This window comes from Oncorhynchus gorbuscha, linkage group LG09 (assembly GCF_021184085.1).
Source record: "Oncorhynchus gorbuscha isolate QuinsamMale2020 ecotype Even-year linkage group LG09, OgorEven_v1.0, whole genome shotgun sequence".
Taxonomy (NCBI): Eukaryota; Metazoa; Chordata; class Actinopteri; order Salmoniformes; family Salmonidae; genus Oncorhynchus; species Oncorhynchus gorbuscha.
This window is the reverse complement of record NC_060181.1, coordinates 21,531,368-21,552,202: the sequence shown is the minus strand read 5'-3', so window position 1 is coordinate 21,552,202 and position 20,835 is coordinate 21,531,368. Positions and strand designations below refer to the sequence as shown.

General features: G+C 46.2%; 1 protein-coding gene across 8 annotated transcripts in view; it reads right to left on the bottom strand.

Annotated features, from left to right (window-relative positions):
- Window positions 1–543: 543 nt before the first annotated feature.
- LOC124043272 (protein tyrosine phosphatase type IVA 3) overlaps window positions 544–20,835 on the bottom strand; it is an 81,184-nt gene continuing 60,892 nt past the window's right edge. For all 8 annotated transcript variants that reach the window (XM_046361668.1, XM_046361671.1, XM_046361672.1 and 5 more), the window contains 3 exons: window positions 15,406–15,536; window positions 7,521–7,595; window positions 544–2,609 (listed from right to left, as the gene is read on the bottom strand). In XM_046361668.1, coding sequence (XP_046217624.1) covers window positions 2,492–2,609; window positions 7,521–7,595; window positions 15,406–15,536 — 324 coding nt within the window. In that variant the 3' untranslated portion in view covers window positions 544–2,491. The remainder of the gene's footprint in view (window positions 2,610–7,520; window positions 7,596–15,405; window positions 15,537–20,835) is intronic.

The window sequence follows — 20,835 nt, the reverse complement described above, 5'->3', positions numbered from 1 at the left end:
TGGTAAGGGCCCATAAGTAAGCATTTCACTGTTAGTCCACACCAGTTTACGAAGCATGCGCCTCAATTTTTTAAATGTTTTTACAGGCTAAATGAAGGCATACTGTACTGTATTTGGAAAAGGGAGATGAATGGAGGGAGGGTGTTAAACGTAGGCTATGACACAAGGTTGCAAGTTCGAATCCCAATGTGGCTGTTTTCCAATCTTACCCAACATTTAACTAATCACATTTCTATCTTTCTATCTACTTGGCAAAACAGGTATTTTTACTGCTCAGAGAACTAAATATTCATATTCACTTTCATAACGATTAAGACTTTTGTCATACTCTGATTTATGAATAATATATTAATAGTATTTTGGATTGAGTCCATCAAGAACTGTTTGAAATTCACACTGCGTCCAGCCGGTGGTAGCATTGCTTCAAGAGAGAGTAATGAAAGTAGTGAGTCACTAAAACACAGTGGATGGCTGCTACTGGCGGGTCTCTCACACAATACTCCCACTCAGCTCTACTCATCACACCAGACAGCACCAGGAATGGACAGTGGATGACTGAAATATTTTATTATTTCTATACAACTGAAGGTGGTTTCTTCAAAGGCTGACAGAAGAAGGCGACTTTCAATGCGGAGAACAGAGACGAGGCTGTGTGTCTGTCTGGTGAGGTGTAAACTAACTACACCTGTACAAGAGTTGACCTGATATCAGTGAAACTGGGCTAGTAACTAGAAAACAACAATTCATGATGTGCATTCATTTTGTGTAGGCCTAACCAGCTATGCAGATGGGGGCGGGTGGGTTAAATCAAAGGGCCCTCGAAAGGCCACTGTGACCCTAAACTTCAACAACATTTTACTCCATGTGGGTAGATTCAGCATACAGCCTCCATGTAACAAAAAGCATGGTGCAGAGAAAGAGAGGGCCACGTTTCAGTACAAGATATGAACATAGAGCCACCCAGGTGTGCTCCACTCACAGTGTCCCATACACTCTGGGGTGGTGTGTCCCTTAGGTACAGATCTGGGATCAGCTTACCCTCAACCAATCCTAACCTTAACCATTAGTGGGGAAAATGCTAAACTGACCCAAGATCAGCATCTAGGGGCAACGTCACCCTACTTTGTCCCATACACCCATTTGCCACACGAGCCAGTGTAAGTGAATAGTCCTACCTGTCCTAACATCAATTACATAGTGTAGGTACAGTATAAATAAACCTGTTGGTTATTATCCAAGTGCACCCCACCTTATTCCTATAACCTTCCCACCTGTTCTCATCTGCAACACCACTGAATATTAAAGCTAGAAAGAAGCATCATGACAAAAATATATTACAGTAAACACATTATCAGGGCATTGGAACAAGGGTCTTTGCTATCCGGTATCCTTGGGACGTCCAACTCCGACGTCACCCCATAGAGCTCGCCAGGTTGTAGTCCTAAAAAACGAAAATGAGCTACCTTAGGTTCGTTCAGCCATAGCCTATGTGGAAAATAAAATGGGGAAAGAATAAGGTTTTGAGATAAAAGCCTAAAATAAGGTCAAGGTTAACACAGGTTTAGGAGATTTTATGTTTTGTTCTATGAGATAATATCAGTCAGTTAACATGACCTTTATAGATGAAGCCGTTTTGCACATTTTTGATTACATAAATGCTTCAAAATCCAAATCCAAAAACCCAACAAAATGGCATTAATTTCCCCATAGGCTTTGTCCAACGAACCACGGCAGAGTTAGTGGCTACAAAAAGACCATTACTATTTCTCTCTATTCAAGTTTAAATTTAAAATGCTAAGGGTTATGGTTGGGGTTAGGTAAGGGTTATGGTTGGGGTTAGGTAAGGGTTATGGTTGGGGTTAGGTAAGGGTTATGGTTGGGGTTAAGGATGGCCCAAGGATTCCGGATAGCATTAACCTTGGAACAAGGAGTGAACAGAAAACAGCTCAGTCCCCCTACTGTAGGCAGAGAGAGAAAGGGCAACCAGGCAAACATTCCCCCTCCCCCATGATTCACATTGGTTTCATATTCATACAGCTAAAGCTGTCTCTCTTTCAGACAATGATTTGAGGCGTTACCACCATTTGGTAGCAAGGGGGCGTTGGAGGTACAATGACAAAGTCAACTGCAAGTCAAATACTTTGCAGCGAGGCACAACCTCATGGTGATGACGGTGTTCAATGTGGCGAGTGTCAACGTCCTGTGCCACATCCACCATCCATTCCAAACTACCTCCGGCTGGCTCTTGGATAAAAAGTCAGATTCAAGGAGGGCTTGATCCATCGGCCCCCTCAGTAAGAGCCATCTTTAGGCACCAGGGAGACTCATCACACCCTTCCCCTGGTGGAGCTGCTTAGCTCACTCCATGATTCATAGTTCTCATAGTTCAGTCACAAAGTGCATTGGCTGTGGACTCGTCCATCGTCGTTATCCATTCGGGTCAGATCGATCAGGTGGCAGGCAGTTGATTGGCTGAGGGTGGAAATGGGGGTCACATGATGCAGCACTTGTTCTTGAAGATGTGTGGGTCTTTGTAGCGCAGTCTCTGTTTGGGGCGGTACTTCTCCAGGTAGGTCAGTTGCTTGCTGTTGATCGCCCCTCTGCGCTTCCTGTAAAAAAAGAAGTCACATTTATATAACGAAATGGCAACCTGTTCTCATTCTGAGAAATCTTCTATCCAGGTAGGCCACTTGAGTTCAACATCTAAACATAGTGAGCAGGCTATGTTGTTCAAACAGTTGGTGATGGACAGGAGGGTGTGTACATACATGGGTTAGCTGGTAACATCACAAAAACAATGTGCACACTTCAATGTGGTGGAAGTCCATGAATTGTTGTGATTCTGGATGGTCAGATGGCTGGCAACAACGGCAAGAAACTTCCATGTGGGGAATCATAAGTGGCTGATTTCAGAAGGTTTCATCTTGTTCTTAATACCATGTCTTGTTTTGAGGCGTTTTGACTGATGTCATGTCAATGCTAATATGACAGAAATTCGCTAGCTAACCAACAACTGTAAGGATGCACGTGAGAGACAAATGTATTTTTATGTTTCAATAAATATTGGAGACAAAATATAGTTTATATGTTCAACATTCAACATGCCAACCCGCCTGTTTTGCCCCACAGTTGCGCACACATTGGTTTTGTTGCTAAACAACCAACCCGTCTATACGGTTCAAAGATTCTACCTACATCCAAGTTGGCCAGACTTTAAATATACAGATTAGCTGGCTACTCACTAGCACGTGGGCTTGTGCTTGATAGATTGTTTATGAGACCTGTGTTCATTTTCTATAATGCCTGCTACCACAAGTTTGTCATTATTAGTGGATGTGCATGGTTCTGGTAAAATGTGTCAGAAAAATTGCATTTTCATAGACTGACATGAAAGCCAGATCGTGTATAATTAAACAAAAAGCAGGTTAAACTATTTTGGTAATTTTTAAAATTATTATAGTTGTGGAAGGCTTATACACTAAACAAAAATATACATGTAAAGTGTTGGTCCCATGTTTCATGAGCTGAAATAAAAGATCCCAGAAATGTGTCATATGCACACAAATCTTATTTCTGTAAAATGTTGTGCAAATTTTATTACATCCCTGTTAGCGAGCATTTCTCCTTTGCCAAGATAATCCATCCACCTGACAGTTGTGGCATATCAAGAAGCTGATTAAACAGCATGATCATTACACAGGTGCACCTTGTACTGGGAACAATAACAGGCCACTCTAAAATGTGCAGCTTTGTCACACAACACAATGCCACAGATGTCTATAGTTTTGAGGGAGTGTGCAATTGGCATGCTGACTACAGGAATGTCCACCAGAGCTGTTGCCAGAGAATTTAATGTTCATCACTTCATGTTTTAACATGATAATGCACAGCTCCATGCCATAAGGACATGTTCACAATTCCTGGAAGCTGAAAATGTCCCAGCTCTTCCATGGCCTGCATACTCACCAGACATATTTAGGATGCTCTGGATCAACGTGTACGTCAAAGTGTCCCAGTTTCCGTCAATATTCAGCAACTTTGAAGAGGAGTGTTATAACATTCCACAGGCCACTATCAACAGCCTGATCATCTCTATGCGAAGGAGATGTCGTGCTGCATGAGGCAAATGGTGGTCCCACCAGATACTGACAGATTTTCTGATCCACGGCCCTACATTTTTTAAAGTATCTGTGAACAACAGATGCATATCTATATTTCCAGTCATGTGAAATGAGGTCCTAATTTATTTATTTCAATTGACTGATTTCCTTACATGAACTGTAACCTCTTTGAAAATGCTGCATGTTGCGTTTCTATTTTACACCTTAGCCAAATACATTTAAACTCAGAGTTTCACAATTCCTGACATTTAATTCTGGCAAAATAATTGCTGTCTTAGGTCAGTCAGGATCATCACTTTATTTTAAGAATGTGAAATGTCAGAATAATAGTAGAGAGAATTATTTATTTCAGCTTTTATTTCTTTCGTATTTGGTAGCATTGCCTTTAAATTGTTTAACTTAGGTCAAAAGTTTTGGGTAGCCTTCCACAAGCTTCCCACAATAATTTGGGTGAATTTTGGCCCATTCCTCCTGACAGAGCTGGTGTAACTGAGTCAGGTTTGTAGGCCTCCTCGCTCGCACACGCTTTTCCAGTTCTGCCCACAAGTTGTCTATAGGACTGAGGTCAGGACTTTATGATGGCCAATCCAATACCTCGACTTTGTTGTCCTTAAGCCATTTTGCCACAACTTTGGAAATATGCTTGGGATCATTGTCCATTTGGAAGACCCATTTGCGACCAAGCTTTAATTGATTTCTTGAGATGTTGCTTCAATATATCTACATTTTCCTACCTCATGATGCCATCTATTTTGTGAAGTGCACCACTCCCTCCTGCAGCAAAGCACCCCCACAACATGATGCTGCCACCCCCATGCTTCACGGTTGGGATGGTGTTCTTCGGCTTGTAAGCCTCCCTCTTTTTCCGCCAAACATAATGATGGTCATTATGGCCAAACAGTTCTATTTTTGTTTCATCAGACCAGAGGACATTTCTCCAAAAAGTACAATCTTTGTCCCCATGTGCAGTTGCAAACCGTAGTCTGGCTTTTTTATGGGGGTTTTGGAGCAGTGGCTTCTTCCTCGCTGAGCTGCCTTTCAGGTTATGTCGATATAGGACTGGTTTTACTGTGGATATAGATACTTTTGTACCCGTTTCCTCCAGTATCTTCACAAGGTCCTTTGCTGTTGTTCTAGGATTGATTTGCACTTTTCGCACCAAAGTACGTTCATCTCTAGGAGACAGAACACGTCTCCTTCCTGAGCGGTATGACGGCTGCGTGGTCCCATGGTGTTTATACTTGCGTACTATTGTTTGTACAGATGAACATGGTACTTTCAGGCATTTTGGAAATTGCTCCCAAGGATGAACCAGACTTGTGGTGGTCTACAATTTTTTTTCTGAGATCTTGGCTGATTTCTTTAGATTGTCCCATGATTTCAAGCAAAGAGGTACTGAGTTTGAAGGTAGGCCTTGAAATACATCCACAGATACACCTTCAATTGACTCAAATTATGTCAATTAGCCTATCAGAAGCTTCTAAAGCCATGAAATGCTTTTCTGGAATTTTCCAAGCCGTTTAAAGGCACAGTCAACTTAGTGTATGTAAACTTCTGACCCACTGGAATTGTGATACAGTGAATTATAAGTTAAATAATCTGTTTGTAAACAATTGTTGGAAAAATGACTTGAGTCATGCACAAAGTAGATGTCCTAACCGACTTGCCAAAACTATATTTTGTTAACAAGAAATTTGTGGAATGGTTGAAAAACAAGTTTTAATGACTCCAACCTAAGTGTATGTAAACTTCCGACTTCAACTGTGTATAAAAAGAGAGCGAGAGCGAAATTGTTGCATTTTATATTTTTGTTCAGTATATTTAGCCTAGGTATAATTTTATATTATTCCTGACTGTTGGAAATGTAGTGTATCAACCTTTATTTGTGCAACAAAGCTTAATTTGAGAAAATCAAGTAATTTTTAAATCATTTATTTCGCATTTGTTCATCCATTTCACTTGTTTTGGCAATGTAAACATATGTTTCCCATGCCAATTGAATTGATAAATATCATGAATTGCCCATAAATTTGAAAAAAATGATTTTTAGGCCATTGCCCAGCCCTAGATTTAAAAAAAACTAATCTGATTCTGAAGAGGTTGAAATCCTCTCATAATAGGGCCATTTAATTAAACAAATACAGATACATAAGTAATTTAATCATAGTCAAAGAATAGTTTGTCTGACGGCCATGACAATGAATGTAATATTACTCAAGAGCAACAACCCACTGGGCACTGACGTCAATTCAATGTCTATTCCACATTGGTTCAACACAGAGGTGTGGATTTGAGTCCCATGACATGGACTTGAGACTCGACTTGGTAGAAAATAAAATAACTGAGACTTGATTTGGAGCCTCAAGACTCGGGACTCGACTTTGACTTGAGACTGATAGTTTGAAATTCTATGGCCAGGTTCTGTAACGTTTTGTCGCTCATTTTTGTGGCACAAACTCTGTGGATTAAGCTACTCCATCGCACTTGCAAAAAACCTAATTGGCTAGTGAAACGCATACTCGGGACATTGATTTGACAAGTAAACTGTCAATCAACACAGGTCGGGTGAGCTTGCACAGTGAGAAGATTTTGGGGGGGGTGTGAAACTGAATGTGAAAAATACATATAGCCTACCATTTGTATTTGATATCTTTACCTTTGCTTCTTCGATCTGGTCACTAATATAGGCCTATGGCATTGCACTAAATTCTTGTTTCAAAAACAATCTGTGCCTCAGAACCAAAAAGTTGGGCATCTCGACTGTTGACCAATGATCAACATTGGCGAGCAAAGGCTGGCTCATATATCTAGATTAGCAACCAGAAAGCGTTTGTTTTATTTTCTCTTTGCCAGAACAATAGGAACTTGTAACTTGCTTGTGACTCGAATAATAGTGACTTAGTCCCACCTCTGGTTGAACGTAATTTGAATGATGTGGAAACAGCTTTGATTCAACCAGTGTGTGCCCAGTGGGAAGTTGCATAACATTACTGCAGTAGATGATGATCAAGCAATGGTTTGATAGAACAAAAGGAGAGAGAGAGAGAGAGAGAGAGAGAGAGAGAGAGAGAGAGAGAGAGAGAGAGAGAGAGAGAGAGAGAGAGAGAGAGAGAGAGAGAGAGAGAGAGAGAGAGAGAGAGAGAGAGAGAGAGAGAGAGAGAGAGAGAGAGAGAGAGAGAGAGAGAGAGAGAGAGAGAGAGAGAGAGAGAGAGAGAGAGAGAGAGAGAGAGAGAGAGAGACCTAGTCAGGTGGACAACTGGAGGGAAGGAGGGAGAGTGGGAGAAAGCAAGGAAGGAAAGGAGTGTGAGGGAGGGAGGGAAGGATATCTAGTCTGTTGTACAACTGGAGGGAAGGAAGAAGGGAGGGAGGGAAAGAAGGAAGAGAGGGGGGGATACTCACTGTCTGATGAACTGGATGGCATCCTCATACTTCATCCCACTCTCGATCAGTGCCAACGCCACCAGCACCGGGGCTCTGCCAAGACGGAACAAGCACAGCAGTCCCAGTCAGAAACTACCACTTGCTGATTACCTGCACAAACTGATAGAAAAAGATCTCTCTTTCTTTGATTACGTTCCAGATGGGATGCAAAGGGTCCTTAAGTATAGCCTTGGGAAGTAGGGGGTGCTGAGGGTGGGACATAGAAAGGCTACTCCATGTTTGAAACAATACGTATGTGCCTGTAGTTGGCTGTGTGTGTGTACACTGTCCCATTCACAACCTTTTCAAACAGCACAATCCTTGCAAGGCACGGACAGAGCCACGTGCTTTAAGCCAGACAATCTTCCACTTCCACTTTAATCCACAAAAGCTTTAGCTCAACACTGCTTCCTAATAAGGTGAAGGGAAGGGGGCTCGTCCGCTATAAACTCTGAATTTTGTGTTCTTTTTAATGACGAGGGAGGATAGAGATTTCTAAGTGGCCACAAAAACATGGCAGTTCAGTTCTCAACATAACCAGGGGCAGACTAACAGATCAATCTGCGGCCATCAAGGTTTTACTGTTAGACACACAAATCCAAAAGACTTTACCTAAACTGAAGCCTGCAACCCCCTTTTAGTGAGCCTCCCCTCATAGAGAAAGGGTACAAGTGCTGAAAAAGTGTTTCCCCATCTGAAACTCATGAAAAAAAAAAAAGTTGGTCCAAGAAAACATTGGCACCCTTTCAAAAGCCGAGGCCAGCTCCTTGGGGAGGAAGAGACGTGCGTCAGAGATGGGGATTCACCGCCCCCAAACCAGACCGCCAGGGGCGGTGGCCCCTCCCCCCCCCACGTCACTGTGTTTTATGACTTTACCCCCCACTACATTCTGTTGAGCCGTTTGTTTCTGGTGTTCGGGTGTACGTCTCCTACAGCATACACTTCAAGCAGCTACACTGTGAGTGTGTATGTGTGTGTACATGCGCCGCCACACACTCAAAGATGAAGGATGGCAGCAGCCACACAGTGTGTATGTGTTGATAGAAAGACTGATCAGTATAATACTGTCGTATTGTTCAAAAACGTAGGTTGTTAGCTACAAGTCACTTTCTCCCTTCACAGCTTCTGAGAGAATGGAGGGAAAGTTAGACTATCCCTGCTGCAGACACTGAGGGGTGGATCCAGGGTCATCTCTAGTTATCCTTTGCTGAGAGCTGGGCTTGGGCCTGATATAATCACTCAAAGGAACAGTAGATTCAATTATAGGGTATTAGCCCCCGCTCCTCTCCGACTGGGGCCGGTCCTGATCCCAGCAAAAAAGGTAATGGAAAGAGCCCAGCGTTTGCATGTTATAGCGAGAACCGTAAAAACAAATGTCTCCAAAAAGCTTCCTTCCTGTTTCGTCTTCAGACTCCCCCAGTGCCTCTAATAATACTGTGGGATTACTGCCTTACTGCGGCACCAAGGGGACGGTTGGTGTTGACTTTGGCCCAGTGCTAGGCTAGAGGGGGGGGGGGGGGGGGGCTGGGTCTACAGACATGGGTCTAGAAAGAGGGTTCAGTTGTGGTGGGCACCTCACGGTTCGCCTGGTCCCAGATCTGTTTGTGATTTCTTGTCCACTCCTTTGGACATGTTACATCAGCACAAACCGATCTGGGACCAGGCTACCTCACTGTGGCTGTGTAGAGGGAAGTTCTGAGCTGGAAGGATACTTGGTTCCATTATCTGGCTTTCTCAGAAGGCTACTCTCCTTTCCCTGGAGATGTGTGTGTCCCCAATGGCAGTCTATTCCATATATAGTGTACAGGGAATAGAGGGCATTTGAGATGCAACCAAAGAGCTGCCCATCCTATTCTTGAACCGGTAGAGGTGTCAGCAGAGGGTCCTCAGAAGAGGAAGGGGAGGACAATCCTACTCAGTAAATTTTTGTTTTGTTTTTGTGAAACATACTTTTTTAGATAAGACTATACTAAATATATTCACATCACCAAATAACTGATTAAAATACACTGCTTTGAAACAAAGGTCTACAGTAGCATCAACAGCACTCTCTGGGGTAGCACGATGGTGTAAGCCGAAGGACAGCTATTTTCCGTCCTTTTCTGGTTACATTTACTTTAGTATAATAAGTAGTAGGCTCATAGTTCTCACCCCTTTCTATAGACTTAACACAGTGATTCATGTAATTGCAGCATGAACTGACAAGTCCACCCAATCAAAGGATCATAGAATGAATCTAGTACTGAAAGCATAAGCTACAGATAGCGAGCACTGCAGTGCATAAAAGAGAGAGAAAGACGAGAGTTGAACAGTTTTGAACAAATTAATTTCTTCAAAAATTAAGAAGCAGCAGAGAGATAGCGAACTAGCTATACTTCGTTCAATTTTTTTCACTTACTTGCAGCTATTGTTGCTAATTTAGCATACTCAACCTACAGCTCAAACAGAGAGGAATTGTCTTTATTTTAGCAAGCTGGCTAAGGTTATCCAGCACTGGAACTCCTCAAAGTCAAGGTAAGCTTTTGGTTTTATAAATGTATTGCCACTGGGGCACGCTGGTGTAATTGCTAAACTGCTTGCTGTACACTGCACTGCGGGATTGTAGCGGGATTACTAATGTGTGAGATATAGTAACTATGTTGGCTATGACATTAGCTAATATGGTGACAACGATGTAGGGTGTGTGTAGCGGTTATGTTATGAAGGCAGCGAGAAGGAATTATACAACGAGCAAAGTGATGATGCCGTTCGTATGTGACTGCTATGAAAGTCAACTTGTGTGCAGGTGATCATCCTCAAAGAATGATGTATTCATTCTGCCTATTCTAGTGAAAAATGTTTCTTAAATGGAAGCAAACAGAACGAAACAGGGATAAACCTTTATGCATTTCTCCAATAGAAACTATTTTGCAACTGTTTGGACTGATGATTACAGCTTAGTTCAGATTGATGCAGGCAAGATTGTGCAAGGCTGTATTTAATGTGTCACCTTAATTACTCTAATTTCTCTCGACTTGTGCACCTACAGTGGGGAGAACAAATATTTGATACACTGCCGATTTTGCATGTTTTCCTACTTACAAAGCATGTAGAGGTCTGTATTTAAAAAAAAATCACAGGTACACTTCAACTGTGAGAGATGGAATCTAAAACAAAATCCAGAAAATCACATTGTATGATTTTTAAGTAAATAATTAGCATTTTATTGCATGACATAAGTATTTGATACATCAGAAAAGCATAACTTAATATTTGGTACAGAAACCTTTGATTGCAATTACAGAGATCATACGTTTCCTGTAGTTCTTGACCAGGTTTGCACACACTGCCGCAGGGATTTTGGCCCACTCCTCCATACAGACCTTCTCCAGATCCTTCAGGTTTCGGGGCTGTCACTGGGAAATACGGACTTTCAGCTCCCTCCAAAGATTTTCTATTGGGTTCAGGTCTGGAGACTGGCTAGGCCACTCTAGGACCATGAGATGCTTCTTACGGAGCCACTCCTTAGTTGCCCTGGCTGTGTGTTTCCAGCCACGACCCATCTTCAATGCTCTTACTGAGGGAAGGAGGTTGGGATGGTGTTCTTGGGGTTGTACTCATCCTTCTTCTTCCTCCAAACACAGCGTGTGGAGTTGAGACAAAAATAGAGCTTTTTGGTCTAATCAGACCACATAACCTCCTCCTATTCCTCCTCTGGATCATCCAGATGGTCATTAGCAAACTTCAAACGGGCCTGGACATGCACTGGCTTGAAGGGGGACCTTGCGTGCGCTGCAGGATTTTAATCCATGACGGCGTAGTGTGTTACTAATGGTTTTCTTTGAGACTGTGGTCTCAGCTCTCTTCAGGTCATTGACCAGGTCCTGCCGTGTAGTTCTGGGCTGATCCCTCACCTTCCTCATAATTATTGATGCCCCACGAGGTGAGATCTTGCATGGAGCCCCAGACCGAGGGTGATTGACCGTCATCTTGAACTTCTTCCATTTTCTAATAATTGCACCAACAGTTGTTGCCTTCTCACCAAGCTGCTTGCCTATTGTCCTGTAGCCCATCCCAGCCTTGTGCAAGTCTACAATTTTAGCCCTGATGTCCTTACACAGCTCTCTGGTCTTGGCCATTGTGGAAAGGTTGGAGTCTGTTTGATTGAGTATGTGGACAGGTGTCTTTTATACAAGTAATGAGTTCAAACAGATGCAGTTAATACAGGTAATGAGTGGGGAACAGGAGGGCCTCTTAAAGAAAAAATAACAGGTCTGTGAGAGCCAGAATTCTAACTGGTTGGTAGGTGATCAAATACTGATGTCATGCAAATTAATTACTTAAAAATCATACAATGTAATTCTGTTTTTTTGTTTTAGATTCCGTCTCTCACAGTTGAAGTGTACCTATGATAAAACTTACAGACCTCTACATGCTTTGAAAGTAGGAAAACAGATACTTGTTCTCCCCACTGTATGTTGTAAACTTTCATTCGTAGACTAGGTTGTAACAACCTCATGATGGGTATAGGGAAAATTAGAGTATCATGTAGTAGCCTAAACCTATTGATGTTACATTGAACTGGGTGAATGGAATATGAATGACAGTCATCCAATATGCTCTAATAAAAATAAGGACGTGCTCATAAAAAATAAATAATCATCCTTCATGATCTTAAACAGCACCGACTGCCACTGGGTGTTGGGTACAGTTAACCCAGGTTTAACCAACTGACTGTCAGATTAACATGGTTAACACTGTGCAAACTCAGTCTTTGCAGTGACAGTCGACACAACCTCTTGGGTCCTGTTTCCCGTGATACCTTGGTCAACAATGGCCCCCTTGATCTGATTATAAGCAATGACAGGCATGATGACTCAAACACTGTTGTCTACAGTGCCTTGCGAAAGTATTCAGCCCCCTTGAACTTTGCGACCTTTTGCCACATTTCAGGCTTCAAACATAAAGATGTAAAACTGTATTTTTTGTGAAGAATCAACAACAAGTGGGACACAATCATGAAGTGGAACGACATTTATTGGATATTTAAAACTTTTTTAACAAATCAAAAACTGAAAAATTGGGCGTGCAAAATTATTCAGCCCCTTTACTTTCAGTGCAGCAAACTCTCTCCAGAAGTTCAGTGAGGATCTCTGAATGATCCAATGTTGATCTAAATGACTAATGATGATAAATACAATCCACCTGTGTGTAATCAAGTCTCCGTATAAATGCACCTGCACTGTGATAGTCTCAGAGGTCCGTTAAAAGCACAGAGAGCATCATGAAGAACAAGGAACACACCAGGCAGGTCCGAGATACTGTTGTGAAGAAGTTTAAAGCCGGATTTGGATACATAAAGATTTCCCAAGCTTTAAACATCCCAAGGCGCACTGTGCAAGCGATAATATTGAAATGGAAGGAGTATCAGACCACTGCAAATCTACCAAGACCTGGCCGTCCCTCTAAACTTTCAGCTCATACAAGGAGAAGACTGATCAGAGATGCAGCCAAGAGGCCCATGATCACTCTGGATGAACTGCAGAGATCTGCAGCTGAGGTGGGAGACTCTGTCCATAGGACAACAATCAGTCATATATTGCACAAATCTGGCCTTTATGGAAGAGTGGCAAGAAGAAAGCCATTTCTTAAAGATATCCATAAAAAGTGTTGTTTAAAGTTTGCTACAAGCCACCTGGGGGGACCAAACATGTGGAAGAAGGTGCTCTGGTCAGATGAAACCAAAATTGAACTTTTTGGCAACAATGCAAAACGTTATGTTTGGCGTAAAAGCAACACAGCTCATCACCCTGAACACCCTATCCCCACTGTCAAACATGGTGGTGGCAGCATCATGGTTTGGGCCTGCTTTTCTTCAGCAGGGACAGGGAAGATGGTTAAAATTGATGGGAAGATGGATGGAGCCAAATACAGGACCATTCTGGAAGAAAACCTGATGGAGTCTGCAAAAGACCTGAGACTGGGACGGAGATTTGTCTTCGAACAAGACAATGATCCAAAACATAAAGCAAAATCTACAATGGAATGGTTCAAAAATAAACATATCCAGGTGTTAGAATGGCCAAGTCAAAGTCCAGACCTGAATCCAATCGAGAATCTGTGGAAAGAACTGAAAACTGCTGTTCACAAATGCTCTCCATCCAACCTCACTGAGCTCGAGCTGTTTTGCAAGGAGGAATGGGAAAAAATTTCAGTCTCTCGATGTGCAAAACTGATAGAGACATACCCCAAGCGACTTACAGCTGTAATCGCCGCAAAAGGTGGCACTACAAAGTGTTACCTTAAGGGGGCTGAATAATTTTGCACGCCCAATTTTTCAGTTTTTGATTTGTTAAAAAAGTTTTAAATATCCAATAAATGTCGTTCCACTTCATGATTGTGTCCCACTTGTTGTTGATTCTTCACAAAAAAATAGTTTAATATCTTTATGTTTAAAGCCTGAAATGTGGCAAAAGGTCGCAAAGTTCAAGGGGGCCGAATACTTTCGCAAGGCACTGTATTTACATCAAACTAAATGAACTACTTTATTTTTCACTGACTGTCTCCCCTATATGTCCCAGGCGTAAAGGTACAGTCTGTGGATTTGTGAATCTGTTCAGTAGTCATTTTCAGATGTAAGTAAACAAAGTATCCCTTACATGCCCAGTCCAGCCACACGGTGCATCCTACTGAACCCCTACAGAGCATCCTATTGAACCCCTACAGAGCATCCTACTGAACCCCTACAGAGCATCCTGCTGGTCCCCTACAGAGCATCCTACTGAACCCCAACAGAGCATCCTGCTGGTCCCCTACAGAGCATCCTACTGAACCCCTACAGAGCATCCTACTGAACCCCTACAGAGCATCCTACTGAACCCCTACAGAGCATCCTACTGAACCCCTACAGAGCATCCTACTGAACCCCTACAGAGCATCCTACTGAACCCCTACAGAGCATCCTACTGAACCCCTACAGAGCATCCTACTGAACCCCTACAGAGCATCCTACTGGACCCCTACAGAGCATCCTACTGAACCCCTACAGAGCATCCTGCTGGACCCCTACAGAGCATCCTACTGAACCCCAACAGAGCATCCTACTGAACCCCAACAGAGCATCCTACTGGACCCCTACAGAGCATCCTGCTGGACCCCTATAGAGCATCCTGCTGGTCCCCTACAGAGCATCCTGCTGGACCCCTACAGAGCATCCTGCTGGACCCCTACAGAGCATCCTGCTGGTTACCTACAGAGCATCCTGCTGGACCCCTACAGAGCATCCTGCTGGTTACCTACAGAGCATCCTACTGGACCCCTACAGAGCATCCTACTGGACCCCTACAGAGCATCCTGCTGGACCCCTACAGAGCATCCTGCTGGTTACCTACAGAGCATCCTGCTGGTTACCTACAGAGCATCCTGCTGGTCCCCTACAGAGCATCCTGCTGGTCCCCTACAGAGCATCCTGCTGGTCCCCTACAGAGCATCCTGCTGGTCCCCTACAGAGCATCCTGCTGGTCCCCTACAGAGCATCCTGCTGGACCCCTAGAGAGCATCCTGCTGGACCCCTACAGAGCATCCTGCTGGTCCCCTACAGAGCATCCTGCTGGACCCCTACAGAGCATCCTGCTGGTCCCCTACCAAGCATCCTACTTGACCCCTACAGAGTATCCTACCTGGACCCCTACCAAGTATCCTACCTGGACCCCTACAAAGTATCATACTGGTTCCCTACAGAGTATCTGTAATGTGAATATGCCTTTTTTAATCCAAAGCGATTTACAGTCATGCGTGCATACATTTTTACGTATGGTCGTCCCGGGAAACCCAATATCCTGGCGTTGCAAGCACCATGCTCTACCAACTGAGCTGGTCCCCTCACCTGCCCAGTCCAGCCACACAGTGCACGGCCACGCAGCAGCCTGGGTCTTCCAGGAAACGAGACCGTAGCAGACTCAGCCAGTCCTCCACCACCTTAGAGGGAGGGGGCGCACCGTCGTCAAACTGCCAGTCCTGGGGAGAGATGGAGAAATAGTGTTAGACTGAGACCTTGGGTTTCAACAACGCACGAGTGGCGCAGAGGTCTAAGGCACTGCAGACCCTGGTTCGATTCCAGGCTGTATCACAGCCGGCCATGATTGGGAGTCCCATAGTGCGGTGCACAATTGGCCCAGCATCGTTAGGGTTTGGCCGGGGTAGGCCATCATTGTAAGTAAGAATTTGTTCTTAACTAACTTGGCTAGTTAAATAAAGGTTCAGTTTTAAAAAACATTTAAAATGATGTTCCTGGGAACTAGTATGTTTTGGAATCTTATGCATATTGTTTTGTAATGTTGTGTTGACTGCACTGTAAGTGTTCTTTGTTGTGATTTTCAAAGCTTCATATACGAATAAAGTTGAAATGAAATGACCGATGACCACAGTGGTGGAAACATTGGTTTGTATGCCACTGCAATGCCAAGCACAGCACACCTATCAGTAAACAGAAGGAGCAGGCATCCTTCCATCTTTTGATTCAACACAGGGTAGGGTGACCTCATTTTGAGGTTGTGCGAGTGAGCCATAGCCCCTCTATAGATATATATATGTTAGAGACAGTTCACCCTATCAGCAGCCTCCAGTCTAAGACACACATGGTTTATGGTACATATTTGATTTAACACAGCTGCCTGGGGACAGAGGGGTACAATACAGACGCAGATACAAAGCAGATAGAAACACACACAGACAGACAGGACGCAGGAGTCAGGAGGGTAGTGACGAGATAGGTGAGTGCCAGTCAGTCAGTGATTAGAGAGAGGCTTTCTCACAGCAGCCCAGGGATGAACCATAGATACTGATCAGCCATAGAGGTCTGGACCCAAAGCCTGTTGATCTCCGGCCACACAGTATCAGCCATAGAGGTCTGGACCCAGGGTCTGTTGATCTCCGGCCACACAGTATCAGCCATAGATGTCTGGACCCAGGGTCTGTTGATCTCCGGCCACACAGTATCAGCCATAGAGGTCTGGACCCATGGTCTGTTGATCTCCGGCCACACAGTATCAGCCATAGAGGTCTGGACCCAGGGTCTGTTGATCTCCGGCCACACAGTATCAGCCATAGAGGTCTGGACCCAGGGTCTGTTGATCTCCGGCCACACAGTATCAGCCATAGAGGTCTGGACCCAGGGCCTGTCGGCCACACAGTATCAGCCATAGCGGTCTGGACCCAGGGTCTGTTGATCTCTGGCCACACAGTATCAGCCATAGCGGTCTGGACCCAGGGTCTGTTGATCTCCGGCCACACAGTATCAGCCATAGAGGTCTGGACCCAGGGCCTGTCGGCCACACAGTATCAGCCATAACGGTCTGGACCCAGGGTCTGTTGATCTCCGGCCACACAGTATCAGCCATAGAGGTCTGGACCCAGGGCCTGTCGGCCACACAGTATCAGCCATAACGGTCTGGACCCAGGGTCTGTTGATCTCCGGCCACACAGTATCAGCCATAGAGGTCTGGACCCAGGGCCTGTCGGCCACACAGTATCAGCCATAACGGTCTGGACCCAGGGTCTGTTGATCTCCGGCCACACAGTATCAGCCATAGAGGTCTGGATCCAGGGCCTGTTGATCTCCGGCCACACAGTATCAGCCATAACGTTCTGGACCCAGGGTCTGTTGATCTCCGGCCACACAGTATCAGCCATAGTGGTCTGGACCCAGGGTCTGTTGATCTCCGGCCACACAGTATCAGCCATAGAGGTCTGGACCCATGGTCTGTTGATCTCCGGCCACACAGTATCAGCCATAGAGGTCTGGACCCAGCGTCTGTTGATCTCCGGCCACACAGTATCAGCCATAGAGGTCTGGACCCAGGGCCTGTCGGCCACACAGTATCAGCCATAGCGGTCTGGACCCAGGGTCTGTTGATCTCTGGCCACACAGTATCAGCCATAGCGGTCTGGACCCAGGGTCTGTTGATCTCCGGCCACACAGTATCAGCCATAGAGGTCTGGACCCAGGGCCTGTCGGCCACACAGTATCAGCCATAACGGTCTGGACCCAGGGTCTGTTGATCTCCGGCCACACAGTATCAGCCATAGAGGTCTGGACCCAGGGCCTGTCGGCCACACAGTATCAGCCATAGAGGTCTGGACCCAGGGTCTGTTGATCTCCGGCCACACAGTATCAGCCATAGAGGTCTGGACCCAGGGCCTGTCGGCCACACAGTATCAGCCATAACGGTCTGGACCCAGGGTCTGTTGATCTCCGGCCACACAGTATCAGCCATAGAGGTCTGGATCCAGGGTCTGTTGATCTCCGGCCACACAGTATCAGCCATAGAGGTCTGGATCCAGGGCCTGTTGATCTCCGGCCACACAGTATCAGCCATAGAGGTCTGGACCCAGGGTCTGTTGATCTCCGGCCACACAGTATCAGCCATAGAGGTCTGGACCCAGGGTCTGTTGATCTCGGGCCACACAGTATCAGCCATAGAGGTCTGGACCCAGGGCCTGTCGGCCACACAGTATCAGCCATAGCGGTCTGGACCCAGGGTCTGTTGATCTCTGGCCACACAGTATCAGCCATAGCGGTCTGGACCCAGGGTCTGTTGATCTCCGGCCACACAGTATCAGCCATAGAGGTCTGGACCCAGGGCCTGTCGGCCACACAGTATCAGCCATAACGGTCTGGACCCAGGGTCTGTTGATCTCCGGCCACACAGTATCAGCCATAGAGGTCTGGACCCAGGGCCTGTCGGCCACACAGTATCAGCCATAACGGTCTGGACCCAGGGTCTGTTGATCTCCGGCCACACAGTATCAGCCATAGAGGTCTGGACCCAGGGCCTGTCGGCCACACAGTATCAGCCATAACGGTCTGGACCCAGGGTCTGTTGATCTCCGGCCACACAGTATCAGCCATAGAGGTCTGGATCCAGGGCCTGTTGATCTCCGGCCACACAGTATCAGCCATAACGGTCTGGACCCAGGGTCTGTTGATCTCCGGCCACACAGTATCAGCCATAGAGGTCTGGACCCAGGGTCTGTTGATCTCTGGCCACACAGTATCAGCCATAGAGGTCTGGACCCAGGGTCTGTTGATCTCCGGCCACGCAGTATCAGCCATAACGGTCTGGACCCAGGGCCTGTCGGCCACACAGTATCAGCCATAACGGTCTGGACCCGGGCTCTGTTGATCTCCGGCCACACAGTATCAGCCATAGAGGTCTGGACCCAGGGCCTGTCGGCCACACAGTATCAGCCATAACGGTCTGGACCCAGGGTCTGTTGATCACCGGCCACACAGTATCAGCCATAGATGTCTGGATCCAGGGCCTGTTGATCTCCGGCCACACAGTATCAGCCATAACGGTCTGGACCCAGGGTCTGTTGATCTCCGGCCACACAGTATCAGCCATAGAGGTCTGGATCCAGGGCCTGTTGATCTCCGGCCACACAGTATCAGCCATAGAGGTCTGGACCCAGGGTCTGTTGATCTCCGGCCACACAGTATCAGCCATAGAGGTCTGGACCCAGGGCCTGTCGGCCACACAGTATCAGCCATAGCGGTCTGGACCCAGGGTCTGTTGATCTCTGGCCACACAGTATCAGCCATAGCGGTCTGGACCCAGGGTCTGTTGATCTCCGGCCACACAGTATCAGCCATAGAGGTCTGGACCCAGGGCCTGTCCGCCACACAGTATCAGCCATAGAGGTCTGGACCCAGGGCCTGTTGGCCACACAGTATCAGCCATAGAGGTCTGGACCCAGGGTCTGTTGATCTCCGGCCACACAGTATCAGCCATAGAGGTCTGGACCCAGGGCCTGTCGGCCACACAGTATCAGCCATAGAGGTCTGGACCCAGGGTCTGTTGATCTCCGGCCACACAGTATCAGCCATAGAGGTCTGGACCCAGGGCCTGTCGGCCACACAGTATCAGCCATAGAGGTCTGGACCCAGGGTCTGTTGATCTCCGGCCACACAGTATCAGCCATAGAGGTCTGGACACAGGGTCTGTTGATCTCCGGCCACACAGTATCAGCCATAGAGGTCTGGACCCAGGGTCTGTTGATCTCCGGCCACACAGTATCAGCCATAGAGGTCTGGACCCAGGGCCTGTCGGCCACACAGTATCAGCCATAGAGGTCTGGACCCAGGGTCTGTTGATCTCCGGCCACACAGTATCAGCCATAGAGGTCTGGACCCAAGGTCTGTTGATCTCCGGCCACACAGTATCAGCCATAGAGGTCTGGACCCAGGGTCTGTTGATCTCCGGCCACACAGTATCAGCCATAGAGGTCTGGACCCAGGGTCCTGATCTCGGCCACACAGTATCAGCCATAGAGGTCTGGACCCAGGGTCTGTTGATCTCCGGCCACACAGTATCAGCCATAGAGGTCTGGACCCAGGGTCTGTTGATCTCCGGCCACACAGTATCAGCCATAGAGGTCTGGACCCAGGGCCTGTCGGCCACACAGTATCAGCCATAGAGGTCTGGACCCAGGGTCTGTTGATCTCCGGCCACACAGTATCAGCCATAGAGGTCTGGACCCAGGGTCTGTTGATCTCCGGCCACACAGTATCAGCCATAGAGGTCTGGACCCAGGGCCTGTTGATCTCCGGCCACACAGTATCAGCCATAGCGGTCTGGACCCAGGGCCTGTTGATCTCCGGCCACACAGTATCAGCCATAGCGGTCTGGACCCAGGGCCTGTCGGCCCCACAGTATCAGCCATAGAGGTCTGGACCCAGGGCCTGTTGATCTCCGGCCACACAGTATCAGCCATAGAGGTCTGGACCCAGGGCCTGTCGGTCACACAGTATCTCCAGGAAGGGAGGGACACACCTGGCTGTCTGGGGAGATTTTATAATGCACCACTGACTCATACATCTTAACAATAGTCCCACATAGCTACAACAAATACACAATGCAACCACACACAGACACACATGCAGGGTAGTATTACATGCACACACACACACAGAGCCATGTAGAAGAACAAACAGGTATTAGAACAAAACAGTACACACACACACACACAGAGAGCCATGTAGAAGAACAAACAGGTATTAGAACAAAACAGTACACACACACACACACACACACACACACACACACACACACACACACACAGAGAGCCATGTAGAAGAACAAACAGGTATTAGAACAAAACAGTACACACACACACAATTTGGTTTCAGCTGGTGTCTGTCGTTTACAGTAAACAGTGTGGAATTACCACAGTAAAACCTTCTGAGAGAGGAGATAGCCTCATCACATGACTGGACTCAGGATTGCCCACAAATACATACAGGCACACAGATGGA